This window comes from Carassius carassius, chromosome 4 (assembly GCF_963082965.1).
Source record: "Carassius carassius chromosome 4, fCarCar2.1, whole genome shotgun sequence".
In the NCBI taxonomy this organism is placed as follows: domain Eukaryota; kingdom Metazoa; phylum Chordata; class Actinopteri; order Cypriniformes; family Cyprinidae; genus Carassius; species Carassius carassius.
This window is the reverse complement of record NC_081758.1, coordinates 26,336,243-26,350,549: the sequence shown is the minus strand read 5'-3', so window position 1 is coordinate 26,350,549 and position 14,307 is coordinate 26,336,243. Positions and strand designations below refer to the sequence as shown.

At 40.2% G+C, this 14,307-nt stretch overlaps 1 protein-coding gene across 3 annotated transcripts in view; it reads right to left on the bottom strand.

The window, feature by feature from the left end:
• LOC132139620 (disabled homolog 2-interacting protein-like) overlaps nucleotides 1-14,307 on the bottom strand; it is a 111,187-nt gene that overhangs the window by 96,647 nt on the left and 233 nt on the right. For all 3 annotated transcript variants that reach the window (XM_059548102.1, XM_059548103.1, XM_059548104.1), the window contains exon 2: nucleotides 10,324-10,450. In XM_059548102.1, coding sequence (XP_059404085.1) covers nucleotides 10,324-10,450 — 127 coding nt within the window. The remainder of the gene's footprint in view (nucleotides 1-10,323; nucleotides 10,451-14,307) is intronic.

The window sequence follows — 14,307 nt, the reverse complement described above, 5'->3', positions numbered from 1 at the left end:
ATCGGGCACCGCCTCGGGAACGTCCTCTGGGCTTTGAGGAATGGTTGACGCCTGTCTCCTCCTCCTCCGCCCTCTATGATGGCGAGTCGGTGACAACTTGTCTGGAGACTCAGGCATTGAGTCGGCCATCTTGTGCTGTGGCGCTGGGCTGGCGGCCATCTTGTGCTGTGGCTCTGGGCTGGCAGCCATCTTGTGCTGTGGCTCTGGGCTGGCAGCCATCTTGTGCTGTGGCTCTGGGCTGGCCGCCATCTTGTGCTGTGGCTCTGGGCTGGCGGCCATCTTGTGCTGAGGCGCTGGCTCAGCAGCCATGACGTTAACCGTCTTGGGAATCTCTAGGATCTTGGACAGCGTAGCGAAATAATCCAAGAATGAGTCAGCGGCCTTCTTGGGCGTTGGCCCTGAGCTGGCGGCCATCTTGCACTGTGGCGCTGGACTCGCGGCAATCATGGGCAGTGGCGCCACCGTGGCGGACGTGCGCTTCCTCTCCTCTCTCCGTCCGCCATGGTGAGACGGTGGCTCTGATCCATCCCACACGAGACCCGGGTCGAAGGGAGGCCATGGTTGAGAGTGATGCTGGGTCTCCTCTCGACCACTCCCTCCTCGGCGACCTCCCCTGGTCCCCCGGAAAACCACCAGGCGAGTTCCCTCAAAACCGTCTCTCTCCCGCTCTGTGGCTGGGGATGAGACATAGGCAGACATACCGCTGGTTCTTACTGGGATGGAGTCCTTCTGTCACGATCGGTGTTACGGAAAACACAGAAGAGAGAACCAATTGCGAGTACGTCTTTAATAAGGGGTAATCCAAAGAGAATACACAGTCCAGGCATGAGTCGTAACCAAAAACATCCATCCAAACATAAACCAAACAAGAAGACAAGGCAAGGGCAAGAACTGACGGACATGAATTAACATTCAACATTAAACAAGGACTCCGTGACTAAGACTCAGACAGACCAGGTATAAATACACAAAAGGATTATGGGGAAACAGGAGACAGGTGATAATTAGATTAGATCTAATAATTAGAGTCCCCTCCAGTCAAAGCAGAAAGGAGGCAGTTCCCATAGGCCAGAAGTCACTCAGAGAGAATTACTGAGAGATTCTCTTGTTTATCACTTCGGGAAAAAATTTAGTAATCCTCCCAGTGACTTGACCTGACTCTGAAAGGTCCACGAGGATCTGACTTGACTCTGGAAGGTCAACAGGAACTAGCCCTGACTCTAGACCGGTCTCGGAAACCGCATCGGGAGTGGCCTCGGGCACCGCCTCGGCATCGGGCACCGCCTCGGCATCGGGCGCCGCCTCGGCATCGGGCACCGCCTCGGCATCGGGCACCGCCTCGGCATCGGGCACCGCCTCGGCATCGGGCACCGCCTCGGCCTCTGGAACAGCATCGGCCTCCGGAACAGCATCGGGCACCGCCTCGGCCTCCGGAACAGCATCGGGCACCGCCTCGGCCTCCGGAACAGCATCGGGCACCGCCTCGGCCTCCGGAACAGCATCGGCCTCTGGAACGGCATCGGGCACCGCCTCGGCCTCCGGAACAGCATCGGGCACCGCCTCGGCCTCCGGAACGGCATCGGGCTCCGGAACGGCATCGGGCACCGCCTCGGCCTCCGGAACAGCATCGGGCACCGCCTCGGCCTCCGGAACAGCATCGGGCACCGCCTCGGCCTCCGGAACAGCATCGGGCACCGCCTCGGCCTCCGGAACAGCATCGGCCTCCGGAACGGAATCGGGCACCGCCTCGGCCTCCGGAACAGCATCGGGCACCGCCTCGGCCTCCGGAACAGCATCGGCCTCTGGAACGGCATCGGGCACCGCCTCGGCCTCCGGAACAGCATCGGGCACCGCCTCGGCCTCCGGAACGGCATCGGGCACCGCCTCGGCCTCCGCCTCGGCCTCCGGAACAGCCTCGGCACCGCCTCGGCCTCCGGAACAGCATCGGGCACCGCCTCGGCCTCCGGAACAGCATCGGGCACCGCCTCGGGAACGTCCTCTGGGCTTTGAGGAATGGTTGACGCCTGTCTCCTCCTCCTCCGCCCTCTATGATGGCGAGTCGGTGACAACTTGTCTGGAGACTCAGGCGTTGAGTCGGCCATCTTGTGCTGTGGCGCTGGGCTGGCGGCCATCTTGTGCTGTGGCTCTGGGCTGGCAGCCATCTTGTGCTGTGGCTCTGGGCTGGCAGCCATCTTGTGCTGTGGCTCTGGGCTGGCCGCCATCTTGTGCTGTGGCTCTGGGCTGGCGGCCATCTTGTGCTGTGGCTCTGGGCTGGCGGCCATCTTGTGCTGAGGTGCTGGCTCAGCAGCCATGACGTTAACCGTCTTGGGAATCTCTAGGATCTTGGACAGCGTAGCGAAATAATCCAAGAATGAGTCAGCGGCCTTCTTGGGCGTTGGCCCTGAGCTGGCGGCCATCTTGCACCGTGGCGCTGGACTCGCGGCAATCATGGGCAGTGGCGCCACCATGGCAGACGTGCGCTTCCTCTCCCCTCTCCGTCCGCCATGGTGAGACGGTGGCTCTGATCCATCCCACACGAGACCCGGGTCGAAGGGAGGCCATGGTTGAGAGTGATGCTGGGTCTCCTCTCGACCACTCCCTCCTCGGCGACCTCCCCTGGTCCCCCGGAAAACCACCAGGCGAGTTCCCTCAAAACCGTCTCTCTCCCGCTCTGTGGCTGGGGATGAGACATAGGCAGACATACCGCTGGTTCTTACTGGGATGGAGTCCTTCTGTCACGATCGGTGTTACGGAAAACACAGAAGAGAGAACCAATTGCGAGTACGTCTTTAATAAGGGGTAATCCAAAGAGAATACACAGTCCAGGCATGAGTCGTAACCAAAAACATCCATCCAAACATAAACCAAACAAGAAGACAAGGCAAGGGCAAGAACTGACGGACATGAATTAACATTCAACATTAAACAAGGACTCCGTGACTAAGACTCAGACAGACCAGGTATAAATACACAAAAGGATTATGGGGAAACAGGAGACAGGTGGGGAACAATCAATTAACTAAACAAGGAGGAAGGTGACCAAATAAGGAGACAGGAAGTGATAATATGATAAACACCGTGGGAACTGAGGACACCTAGTGGGAACCCAGGGAACACAACCCAGACACTGTGACAAGCAGACTCTAAATATTGTTGACTCATCCTGCACTACACAGTTTTTCGTCCAATCAAATGCCCTCTAGAAGGAGAATGCCCCTCACACTACTAGCATCTGATTAGAAAGCAGCAAATCCAACAACCAACTGTAGTGATTTTCAGATGTTAGGTAGCCTCATACAGGTACCACAAAATAGTGATTAGAAATCTAAGTAGCACCATAAGTGTAATGGCTTTGGCTTAAATATTAATATTATTAATATCATTGAAGATTGTTGAATAAATAATATTACGCTGTAGTCTGACCAATCTGAAAGATTTTAGAGAATCGTTAACTTGTAACTTGAATCGTTAACTCATTGATGTCTTCATTGCCGTCACTGCCTTTTTTTAAAAGCAATATGCCACCCGAGGCCTATCATTACAGCAATTTTACCAAAGGCTTTTCATCATGCCTCTGTCAATGGAACACAGGAATCTCTCAACTTTAAAACAGCACAAAGGATTAAAGAAGCCCCTGTAGGTTAAGAATCAGGCGCTAAAGTGTGGAATTAGCACCCTGCTAACATACTCTCGAAATAATAACAGAAAGAAGATTAGATTCCCTGGAGTGGCCGGGGAGAGAAGTATCCAAATTATGTCTATCCCTTTCATTGCCCTTGTCGCTTGCTCTCTCTTATCTTTAATTACTCCTCTTGTCTGAATGCTCACTACATTAGAGATAGTCCTCCACTTCATCCCTGCAGCAGATGACATGAGATGCGCCAAATACCAAGGAGTCCAGCTCTGTTTTCATAAACTGTTTTTTTCTTCAACTCCTGTAATTGGTTTAGATATGCAGATATGAACATTCAGAGCTGTTTTTGCTCTGCTGATATAAATTGATTTATCTCTGAGGATAAGTGCATCTCTCATCCCATTATGACGCAAAATGCCAGCGCTTCACTGGATCCTAAAGCTTTTGATTCCTTCATTCGGCTGTTAAACTGCACATTTAAAAGAAACTCTCATTACAACACTAACTGATTATGGGTACATCAAGAGTCCTGTCTATAAATCTCAGTATAAGGGTTTAACGGCTTTGAATCGCATGGGGATACTTTTTCATGACTGAGGATTATGGGAGGGTATCTATTCAGCCAGGGCAGGATGGTTGCACTGTGTTATTTGGGGCTATTCTGGGATATTTTGAGGTTTGGCCTGCATTTAAGACGATGTTGGGCTCAACTGCTGTGTCATGGATTTGGATTCCCTTTTTTTTCTTTGCTAGCTTTCTTTGCAAGCTCTCCATCTCTCTATCCAGCAAATCGACCCAGTTGCACCCTGAATGTCCTGTTTCCCTGAAATACTTTAGTGGTTGGCTCATTCAGCTAACCGCATTCTTCCAGAGTTCCTTCTCTAGACCTGCGCCGTACTCTCTGTGCATACAGACAATGGAAAAAAATAGTCAAATAATAATTTAATCATTAGGTTTTTAGAGAGCTCTGATAGAGGAGATTGAAATATGTGAGCAGAAAAGAAGAGGGAGACTGTGAAGGAGAGGAGAAAGCGAGATTTATTTGTGTACATAAGTCAACCTCACGTTCCGTACTGCTCGCTCACTCTTTCTCTCTGTCTCTCTTTCTCTCTCCCACACACAGATACAGCTACTCGTTCCCCCTCTCAAACTAAAGCCACAAGAGACACACAATTCCTTTAAAAAGTGTAACTCCCCCTAAAATAATTAAGTCTGCACAGCACACTCCAGTCAGCCACAACTCACACATGCACTCCTTCAAGAAATACAATAGTCAAATCAGAAAATATAAGCACCTTAGTACAGTTAGACAAAGAGAGAAAAAAAGACTATCTTATAGTCATTCTTTAGAATCATATGATCATTGTAAATATAGACATGCATAGTTCTTAAGTGTAGTCATCGGGATAATTTTTACTAAAGTGTGCTTCACACTGCATTTTTTGTTTGGTTTTTTTTTTGGTCAGAAAGTACCCACTTAGACAAGAGATAGACTAGCTGAACCAACCAAGGTTGGTTTTTTTAATGATTTATTTATTTATGTGCCACTTAGCACCGGGTTTACCTAAAATGTATTGTACCATAATAATAGAATGAAAAGAAGGAACAGACAGACAGACAAACAGACAGATATTTAAACAGAGAGAGAGAAAGAGAGAGAGCGGCGGCACAAAAACACATAAATAAAGCTGAAAAAAATGCAGCTACATTTTTTTGACCAAAAGTATTAAATACAGATTATTTCAGATAAACTCAGAAACATAGCAGAAAATAGAGTTCAGCTCAATCTCATTTACACGCTACTAAGTGCTTTAAACAAAACTGTGCAAAACTCACTGCCACAGTTTAAAGATTGTAAAGCCACTAATACGGTGAACTTTGGCCCATTTAGTGATGATTTGCAAGCGTTTTCCAGTTTCTGTGCAATATGCATCAGGCTGCGTGTGGTCTGTAGGGGTGCCGTCTGAGGCTGACTCTAGTTTTCAACAAACTCATACATGTACTCTTACACCATTTCAAACACTATGACAGCAATCCATCTCCAGTCCACCAATACTGAGGCAAGGTCCGAGAGCATCTTTTCTGCACAAGCACTTACCAGACTGACCCTCCGACTCAGGGCTTGTTTTAGACTCCATAACTTCACAGAGTGCTGAACTGCTGTCCAACAACTGAAAAACAGTGCTGAAAGGAGACAGGAGAGAGAGAAGAGGTTCTCCCTTCACCCTATGTGTAGAGAACCGCTCTGTGCCCCAACTGCTGTTCTATGTTTGTCTACAGCTCCAGAAAGAGAGTCAGAGGGAGAAAAACAGAGACAGAATGGACGCATGTGGTGTGCATGCAGATTGACTATTCCTGTTAAGTTGCTGCCTTTCTTTCACTCCTACTTCTCACATGCTTTTTAAAGACACAGTATCAGTGACAAGACTTTTCACAAGCCTGCAGATTTTATTTACAGTCTGTAGTCCATTTACAGAAGGACAAATGAAACGCTCAATATTTATGGACACCTAATCCCACTTATGAATATGAGTCAAGTAAACACTGGTGACCACAATAAAGCATGTGCTCACATACACTATGATCTCATTCTGAAATTCCCCATGACACATACTAAGTATCAAACTGCACACTACCATATTAGTGTGAATGAGCATTAATGAGCTACCAGCAACCCATCAGTCTAAGCATTTCAACGAGCCATTAATTTTGCTTTATTTTGCTACACGCCATTGATAAACATGAATAAGTAATAGGACAACAGCTTCACAATCTCTGTCTCTCTTTGATGTTTGTCTGTGAGGGTAACAAGCTACATGCATTAATGGTCATTTAAAGGCATTTTGACTTCAGTACACAGCATTCAGTACTACACTGCTGTGCAGAAGCTGGGTTGGCCATCAGAGAACAGAATACACAGAAAAAGAAGATAACAATACTATTATTAAGAACTTAAGAGATATTTTATAAAGGCTCTCTGAAGAGTACCGTATTGATTTGATTATTTGAGCTTTTAATTTGCAGTTTAAGGTACAGTAAATGATTTACACTCTTCAACACCCCAGAAAAAAAGGGTCTGATGTTTATGAATCAAGATAGTGGGACTTTTCCTGCTTTCACCTTCTGGTTTAAAACATCAAACACAATGTTCTCCAGTTCTCAAAGGGAGTAAAAGAGTGAGCTAGGAGATTTACTTCAGTTTCACTTTTATTTTCAACCAGTTAGTCAGTAAAGGGTGGGGGCAACTTTAAGTAAATCTGAAAATAGAGTTATAAATCTGATCATATGTTAATATATGTGTTACGAATTTGAGAAAACTGTAATATACTGGATATAAAATATAAGTATAAAAAACATAAATCTGAATAAAGTTACATGTCCTGAAAATACAATATAACCCAATATACTGAATTTATAATCAATTATATAACTATAGTTAATAAAAAACTGTATATTCAGATTTATATCTATATATTTAGACTTACAACAATATTTTAATATAATATATTATCATATCATATCATATATCATATAATATATTTATATAATATCCTGTATGGTCCCAATACCCTATAATGTATTCTAGTTACAAAAAAAAAAAAAAAAAGAACCTGGACGATATTTATATGTACTGTAGGTCTTTGATTTTGAGGAAGCCAAAATTTTACCAAGTTAAAAAAAACTCTCAGTAAATCTAATTGTTTCTGTCAAGCAGAACATAAATACAGCACAATATTTAAAAGCAGAACTGAGCCAGAGCCTTGAGGACTGTGCTATGATCTGTAGTAGAATCTGCACTTATGGGTAGCTGTATGCTAGGGATGGCTCGATACCACAGTTTTGGCTTCGGGACCGTACAAGAATCTCATACCTCAGTACTGATACTAAATCGATACAATAGGTGACAAATAAGCAGCCTCAAAACATTAACTGAATTAAAAAACAGAGGTCTGCATGAAACTCTGCTGTAACAAATGTTCTGCTGGTTTACCAACATACTTCTCAGTTCTCTGTACTCATTAAAACCGAAGCGATATTAAACAATCTTCTGCGTTTCAGTGTCAAGTGAATTCAGACCAACTTAAACACTTAATCTGGCTGTTCATTAGATTCACACGCTCAATGGAGAGGACTATGATTGGCTACAACACTCAAAACTGCAAAAACACACTGTAAATAGAAACCTTTGACACTCATCACAGAGTTCTTACACAAATACCTCAAGAGCAGTAACATTATATATTAACTTAATTTATGATTAGTATGGTTAGTAGTGTTTAGTACCACTGAAGCATAGCAGTGAACCTCGGAACACCAGCGTATCAATCACAGAAATGAGCAAAATCCTGATATTGTTTCATTTGTAATATAATATATACCAGTATTTTGCTAGTACTGATATACCCTACAACCCTACTCTGTGTGTTTGTGAGCCTCTAAAAGCCTGGTAATCAGGGTTTAAAATGTCCATTTATGTATCATGTGATGAAATCAGTAGTCAGATCAATAGTCTTGCCTAATAACAGGCACTAGCTAAACTGTGTTGTTGTCATAAGTCTTAATATATCCAGCACAGCTATACACTGCTATACAGCAATCTGGAAACTTACATACACACACGTTTGGTTCACTATTAGTAAGGACACCTAATAAACTTACATTGTTTTTACATCAGGTAACTGATATTTTCTTTCACCTGACCTTAGAAAACACTAAATAGAAACGAGATTTAGCCAATTTACAGGCCTTTTCAACTATAGGTCCGACTTCAATATGATATAGATTTTACTAGTGCCAGCTGGATGATAAACCGGTTCAAACGGTACACCAGTTTGAATTATGTTACCATAATTTTTAAGAAACCTTCATACCAATACAAGTGCCTATAGCAACATAGACAGCATCTTGAATTGAGTTTACTTTTAAGTTAACCTGCAAACTTCGCTGGTGACTTCAGATTATTGTTGTTTCACATTCACAGCACGTTAAAATATCACACTCTTACTTCATCTGGACAAACTGAGCATCATTAGAAAGATTAAATACCCCAGCTTCTATACTTGACCAATGTTATGATAAAACTCTATTGCAGCAACAGTAATTTCTTAATTTATGTCAGGATTGCAAATAATTAGTTGTTAATGTATGATATTTTGAATAGAATAACAACACGCATTCATATTCAGTCATGTCTGCCGCGGATTATTTTTGTATCACATAGCTGCACTGAACAGCATCCATTAGGGCTTACATAGTCCATCATTTCTATTAATTTTCCACAGTTTTAAGTGATCTGATGAGCATTAGCTGCTTCCAATGCTGTCTGTGTTTTCTCTTCTGCAAAATATTGAATGAAAATCCTAAATTCTGGACTGGTAGTGGGAGTTTAAATGAATGTATCTCTGAGGGGAATTGACTGTCTTCAGAAAACCTGCCGTCAGAGAGTGAATTTGTGTTCTAACTCAGACCGTCTGCTGTTTTTGATTCATGTAGATGTTTTATATAGTACACTTTCACAAACCTAAAGTCACACTATTCTGTTTTTGCTTTAAATTGTGAACATGTACAATCTAATTCAAATCAAAAACTGCTAATGAAGCACACTTATTTGGATAGTGATTAAAAAGCAGTGGCTCTGAAACAGTTTCCTGTATTCTGAGTCATATAATGGACCAGTCAGGGAAAAACCATTATAAGCAGTGAAACTGCCACAATCCTTTAAAAAACAAACAAACAAACCAATGACAGATATTTGGTCAAACCCCCCAGCACTAGGTTTCATTATATTAGTGAGGACATTTCGGACCTAAGAAGTATAGTCAAACATGCACACACACACACACACATAAAAATATACTTTACTGTATAGCCTACATACTGAATAAGGCTCCATTATGAGTGTTTCTAAAGTCACTATCACACTTAACAAATCTGGGTTAAAAACAGCAAGAATCACACCCACACCCATTGACTTTCAAGTACCCAAGAGTATGTCAGAAATCTTTAAATAGTATTAAACCCAGAATATTATTATAAATCACCAATGATCCTAGATCAGGCTTGTCTATATTCACTTCTCAAAACATCTGATTTTAAATAAATTTCCTAGAAATTTGATCTGTATTTTAAATACACACATGCTTAAAGCATTGGTCTCACATAAACAACCACTCAACACACTGGTTGGCCAGTTGAATAGCACAAATCAACATTAGCCAAATAAAGTTCAGCATGCACACATTACAGATGATAGTTAAAAATGTGAACAAAATAAAAACACAGAGTATAAAAGCTAGTCCAAACTGTAAGAACGAAGCACTGAAAGAAACATCCCTTGCTTGATGAAAATAACTTTGCAGCCAACATCCTCCCCTGCTGGCCTCAATGGAAATGACATGGCTTAAGTAACTATGTATAAGGTAACAAAAAAATAAAAATACAAAAAGTTATGATGGTTCTATATTATAGGATTTTTGGTCGGGAGGAAACGCATTTGGACAAAGACTTTATAAACTCATTTTTTTTTCATGCACAAAGAGTTAATTCTAGCAGATACAATATATTAACAGTCAAACATAACTACAAAAGTTTAATTAATAGTTAAAAATTTACTTATATTTCTAGGTTTTTTATGTCCGTGACTGGCCCGTCCGTGTTGTAAACATGTTGAGTAACAGTAGTACACTCACCGCTGTCCACTGAGAGATGACACTGGAATTCTGGGAACTTCGTCTCCACAGGAACACTGATGGTGCGACGCAGCAGTCTGGATTTGCAGGTGTCAGCCCTCTTCTCCTGTAGGAGCACAGGGTGTATCTGAGAACGGAACACATGGAAGACAAAGACAGACACAACTGAGCACATATTTGCCTGCTTCTCATCTCATAATTAATATATTCCATCTGAATTGAACAGATTCAATCAGAGGCAGCAAGACATAAAGAATTCAAATAAAACAAGCACACAGATGGACAGAGTGTGAATATGTTAATCAAAGGGCTTCTAGCGACTTAAATTACTTCTTGAATATGTCTATGCCACTTTATATATAATGGAATGTCATAAAAATGTAAAAATAAAGCAGCCAATTATCATCATAGGGACAAAAAATATATGTTTTTTATAAAATCTTCATTTACTCACTATTGTTAGGTATGAATACAGAAAGAGAAATATGAGGCGAGACCAACTCAACGGTGTTATAACCAAACAAGAAAATGTGTATTTTCTTGAACCATTGTGCTCTGGTTTATTGACAATCCAAACCAATTTTATGACACTGACATTTTAGTTTCATAACTGAGATTTCTGCCAAATATAAAAAAATATTTTAGGTCTGAAGTCAAGGTGGAGTGAAATTTGATTCACATTATTACTTTTCATATTCACACTAGACTGTAAGCTGATTCTTTTCTTGACGTACACTTTGGAGGGATCTGAATTTAAATGAAACCACATACAGAGCTAAAGGGCTCCACATAAATTATATTTTGAAGGCTAAAAAAACAATCAATCCAAAAGTCAAAACTATCATTTTTGCCTCAAACTCCTAATTTCTAAAACACCTAATGCTGCTTATTAATATTCAGTAAGGTAGTTGTAAAGTTTAGATATGAGAGGTAGTATTAAGGGATCTAAAATATGGTCATGCAGATAGCACAGCTTTGTAAGTGCTAATAAACAGACAATATTATAGTAAAACGCATGCTAACAAGCAACTAGCTAATAGTGAGAACTGGTCCTTAAAATAAAGTCTTAACAAATAAATAAATAAATAATGATAAAACTAAAAGAAAACGTATGAATATCATTTTCAGAAGCCAAAAATGTGCTAAACTATGCTTTTACAAAAAAATAAATAAAAAAACACATTGTGGTATGCATATTTAGGACAGTTACTGATTATTATTCTATTATTCTTCTATTATTTCAATACAGTTACAGTATGAATACTCTTACACTAACCCATACCCTAATAGTATAATATATATATATATATATATATATATATATATATATATATATATATCTACCCTAATATATATATATATATATATATATATATATATATATATCTACCCTAATATATATATATATATATATATATATATATATATATATATATATATATATATATATATCTGCATTTAAAGTCACACCGTAGGTGTTCAGTTGGGATTAGGACTTTGTTTATATATATATATATATATATATATATATATATATATACAGTACAGACCAAAAGTTTGGACACACCTTCTCATTCAAAGAGTTTTCTTTATTTTCATGAATATGAAAATTGTACATTCACACTGAAGGCATCAAAAATATGAATTAACACATGTGGAATTATATACATAACAAAAAAGTGTGAAACAACTGAAAATATGTCATATTCTAGGTTCTTCAAAGTAGCCACCTTTTGCTTTGATTACTGCTTTGCACACTCTTGGCATTCTCTTGTTGAGCTTCAAGAGGTAGTCACCTGAAATGGTCTTCCAACAATCTTGAAGCAGTTCCCCGAGAGATGCTTAGCACTTGTTGGCCCTTTTGCCTTCAGTCTGCGCTCCAGCTCACCCCTAAACCATCTCGATTGGGTTCAGGTCCGGTGACTGTGGAGGCCAGGTCATCTGGCGCAGCAACCCATCACTCTCCTTCTTGGTCAAATAGCCCTTGATGCCTTCAGTGTGAATCTACAATTTTCATAGTCATGAAAATAAAGAAAACTCTTTGAATGAGAAGGTGTGTCCAAACTTTTGGTCTGTACTATATATATATATATATATATATATATATATATATATATATATATATATATATATATATATATATATAAACTAAGTCCTAATCCCAGTTGGTGTTTGGTGATGAGTTTGGTTCAAGGTCTGGATTTAAAGTCACACCAGAGGCGTTCAGCTGGGAGTAGGAATTTATACAGATCAGTCAAATTCTTCCACACTGACTGAATCTATCATTTCTTTTTTAACCTTGCGTTATACACAGAGGCATTGTCATGTTAGAATGTAAAAAGGGTCCTGTCCAAACTGTTGCTATAAAATTAGCAGCCAACAATTCCCTAGAAAATCATTTTATGCTTAAACATTACGATTTGTACTCAAGGAAATTACTAAAGTAGTCAAACCTGTTCATTAGAAGGGGGTGTCATAATATGTTATTATTTTTTTTAAACAAATTTGTCCCTAAATTACTGTTAAGTAGGTTCACACACAATAAATTGTTAGGATTTACCTACATCATATTTTGATCTCTTGTATAAAAGTCAAGTCACCTTTATTTAAATGGTGTTTTATACAATACTGATTGTGTCAAAGCAGCTTTACAGTGTCAAATAGGAAAATAGTTTTTCAATATTGCAAGAGGACAATAACAAAGAGTCATTTTTCAAGCTAAGGTGAGTTCATTGATGATTCAGTGGCCAAAATAAATAAATAAATAGAGAGCTCTAGGCAAATGTCTGTTAGCTTAGGGGTTCATATATATATATATATATATATATATATATATTTATATGTGTGTGTGTGTGTGTGTGTGTGGTAAAAAAATACATAGATTAATAAAAATAATCTTACAAGTAGGTACAGTGCAGTGGGTACATAAACAAATTTCTCCAAGCATTCAAGATCTGGTATTGCCAGAAGAGAATGTGTCTTTTTCCTCCACCTTCAGCAGAAAATCTTTCACCACTGCCCTGCTTGGTCAGTAATAAAGTAGTGGAGATTTATTACAGCGCTGCTGTCTGGCTGATAACAGAGGGTTCGACATACAGCGTGAGCTATGGGAGAGCGGAAAATTCTTATCGACCACGGTACACAGCACATATTCTTTGCAAGTGCGGGCCATCTATTGGTTGTCCCTGTGGAATGCCGTGTCTTGGCTGCCAGGCCGAAAAGTGAGCTCAGAGTATGCTGGTGTACCGCACTTCTGCACATGTCACAATGACAAACTTCACACAGCTAACATGCTATTCACTCTCATATGCTTGCACTAGTTCAAAATACTTTGCCCTTCTGCCTCTTCCCTTCTTTTTTCTTAACACTGTGTTTATATTGTGTTATATTATACTATATTTATGTTTTTTTTTCTTTTGTTACTGTGCAAAAGTAAAAAGTAAAAGTGTCATTTATTTCTGTTTGGCAAAGCTGAATTTTCAGAAGCCATTTATATATACATTCAGATAATAATAATATTGACATAGATATAAAAATATTTATGTTTATATGATATATTAAATTATATTTATATTAAGTTCGCTGCAGTTACTAGAAGTATTCCGTTCACAAAACTCAGGACTTTGCTGACAGCTCAAAGCAAAAGAGAAATTTTCGTCTTTATTAAGTGCAAAAAAGCCACTGTTACTCCCAAATAAACTTTTTAGTTTAAATCTTAGCATACAAAATATATTTACAGCACAATATTTGACTAAAATTATTATTTTAGTAAAAATACAAAACAAAAACCTATAACTAAACTTCAGATGTGATTCACATGATCAGTATTGATACATGCGTACCAAAGCTGTTCAGTGAAGTTACCTTCCTAAATATATGAGAGATGCAACATGATCATATGCATTTCTAACCACCACCTAATCTGGTTTCAGTAACGCAATGACAAAATGTTTTGAACCGTTTACACCTACAGTATATTTATCA